This window comes from Monoraphidium neglectum (genome assembly GCF_000611645.1).
Source record: "Monoraphidium neglectum strain SAG 48.87 unplaced genomic scaffold scaffold00210, whole genome shotgun sequence".
Lineage (NCBI taxonomy): Eukaryota > Viridiplantae > Chlorophyta > Chlorophyceae > Sphaeropleales > Selenastraceae > Monoraphidium > Monoraphidium neglectum.
The window spans coordinates 34127-36034 of NW_014013418.1; the positions used below are offsets into that span (position 1 = coordinate 34127).

The 1908-nt window shown below is 64.4% G+C and overlaps 1 protein-coding gene across 1 annotated transcript; it reads right to left on the reverse strand.

Annotated features, from left to right (window-relative positions):
- Positions 1–64: 64 nt before the first annotated feature.
- On the reverse strand, positions 65–1721 carry MNEG_1970 (hypothetical protein; the record flags this gene model as incomplete). Its single annotated transcript, XM_014049562.1, has 3 exons — positions 65–306; positions 521–630; positions 1699–1721. 3 exons carry the CDS (start codon positions 1719–1721, stop codon positions 65–67), a joined length of 375 nt encoding a protein of 124 aa, XP_013905016.1.
- Between the last annotated feature and the right edge of the window lie 187 nt (positions 1722–1908).

Sequence of the window (1908 nt, forward strand, 5' to 3'; positions counted from 1 at the left end):
CCGATCGCCCCCGCCTGCACCAGCCCAGCGCTCAGGGCTGCTATTGATCAGTCCTCTCAACATTTCAAACTGCCACGCAAGGGCACGGGCCGCGACAGGACGCGCGCGCGCCGCGCCGGTCAAACATCAACAACACCAGCCGCCGCCGCACCTGCCAAAGCACATCCAGCGCCATGGGCCGCTCGGTCGCCTGGCCGTTGAGCAGCGCATAGATTCCCAGGGCACTGTCCCCGGAAATGAAGACCTCCAAAGCCTGGGCATCCTCAGTGATTGCGAGGTTGCCCACCCGCTGCAGCACCAGCACGGCTGCGCGGCGGCGCATGCGGCGTGGTGGCGTGCGCGAGATCAGCGTCGGTTGGGCGGTCAAGGGCGCCGCGCGCCGCGGCGGGTGGGACCATGCGGATCATGGGTGTCAGGCGATGGGCCGCATGCACATGCCTGATTGGATCGCGGGCTGGTGAGTTGCGGCAGCGGGAAGCGTGAGGGGGGAATCTGGTGCAGCGACACTGCGAGCGCCAACCCTCGGGGCCCAGCGGGGCGCCCTGCTGCCAAGGCGCACCCTTGAACACGCTGTCCTTCGGCTCCTTGGAGATCAGGATGGGGCCAAAGGGCGGTGGCATGAATTGGACCCTGCAGGGGCGCCGTCCAACGCATGCGCGGCGAGCGTCAGCGGTGCTGGCGGTGGCGCGTATCGTCGCCGCAGTCCGCACGCAACACGGCGGTCACTCACTGCGTATAGTCCTCTTCGTTCCATGGAAACGGCTGCTCAGCACGAGTGGCGTTGGGACAGTGCGACCTCGCGCGTGTTTGGCAGAGGCGCGGCCTGGCGACGACCAACGGCCTGGCGCCCGCTGCATGCAGAGCAACCCGTTGCCGTGCTACCAGCGGATGCGAGGCTGCCATGTTGGCTGCGGCGTCAACTCGGACGCGCTGGGTGGACACCACTGACGAGATCTAGGCAGGGGTGCTTTGGAGTGGAAAAGTATACAAACGCCTGTCAACGTATGACGGGCGTATGGCTCGTATGGCTTGGTCAACAACTCTTGTTCGTCTGGCCTTTTTGAGCCAGCTTGACGGGCGCGCGGTCCACTTTTCGGATGCCTCGGGCTACCAGTGGTTTTTGAGCACTCTTACGGTATGTATCACATCGCTGGTTAGGTGCTAACAGCGCGGGTGTGGGCCCAACAGTCGGCTGGGATCGCCTCGGCAAATCCTTTCCCCTCCAGCTGAAGCCCTCGTGTTTGAATTCTGGCGCCAGAACACGTGATGCCATTATCAACGCCTAGATTCTGCGGCACCTCGCTCACTCCTCAACGGGGCGGGTCGCTGGGAGCCACCGTGCTTTGCGCCGCGAGATATTTCCAGTGAGGGGGAATCCCGTGACCTGCGCAGGCGACCCAGCAGGGTCAGGAGGCGCACCGCTGGGACCTGAGTCGAGCAAACAGGACTCTCATGCAAAAACATGTTTTTGAACGCTGTGTGTGTCGGTTGCACACCCTCTAGCCAGCAGGACTGGGGCAAAGCCCTAGTTGCCCATCAGCCATCGCTACGCTCAGGCTTCACCCACGGCGCACCGCCGCACAGCTGCAGTGCTGGCGTAGCTGTTTGGACACTGACAGGGCTGCTTCTATGGGTTACATCCTGCCTGGCATTTCCTGAACCGAGAGCAGTTCCTCACACTGCACTAGCGTCACTCACATGCGATCCGCAATACACAACATGACGCACAAATTGTAGTTACTCTCCCACGCCCGTGCTGGGGGCGGCGCCAGACGCGGCGCCCGCGCCCACACCCGCGCCCGCAACCGCGCTGCCGCTCCCGCTGCCGCCTGCACCACCCTCGGCTACCAACTCCGCCAAGACGTGCGCCCCCATCTGCGCCAGCGCCCCCATGCTGCCCCCGGGCCG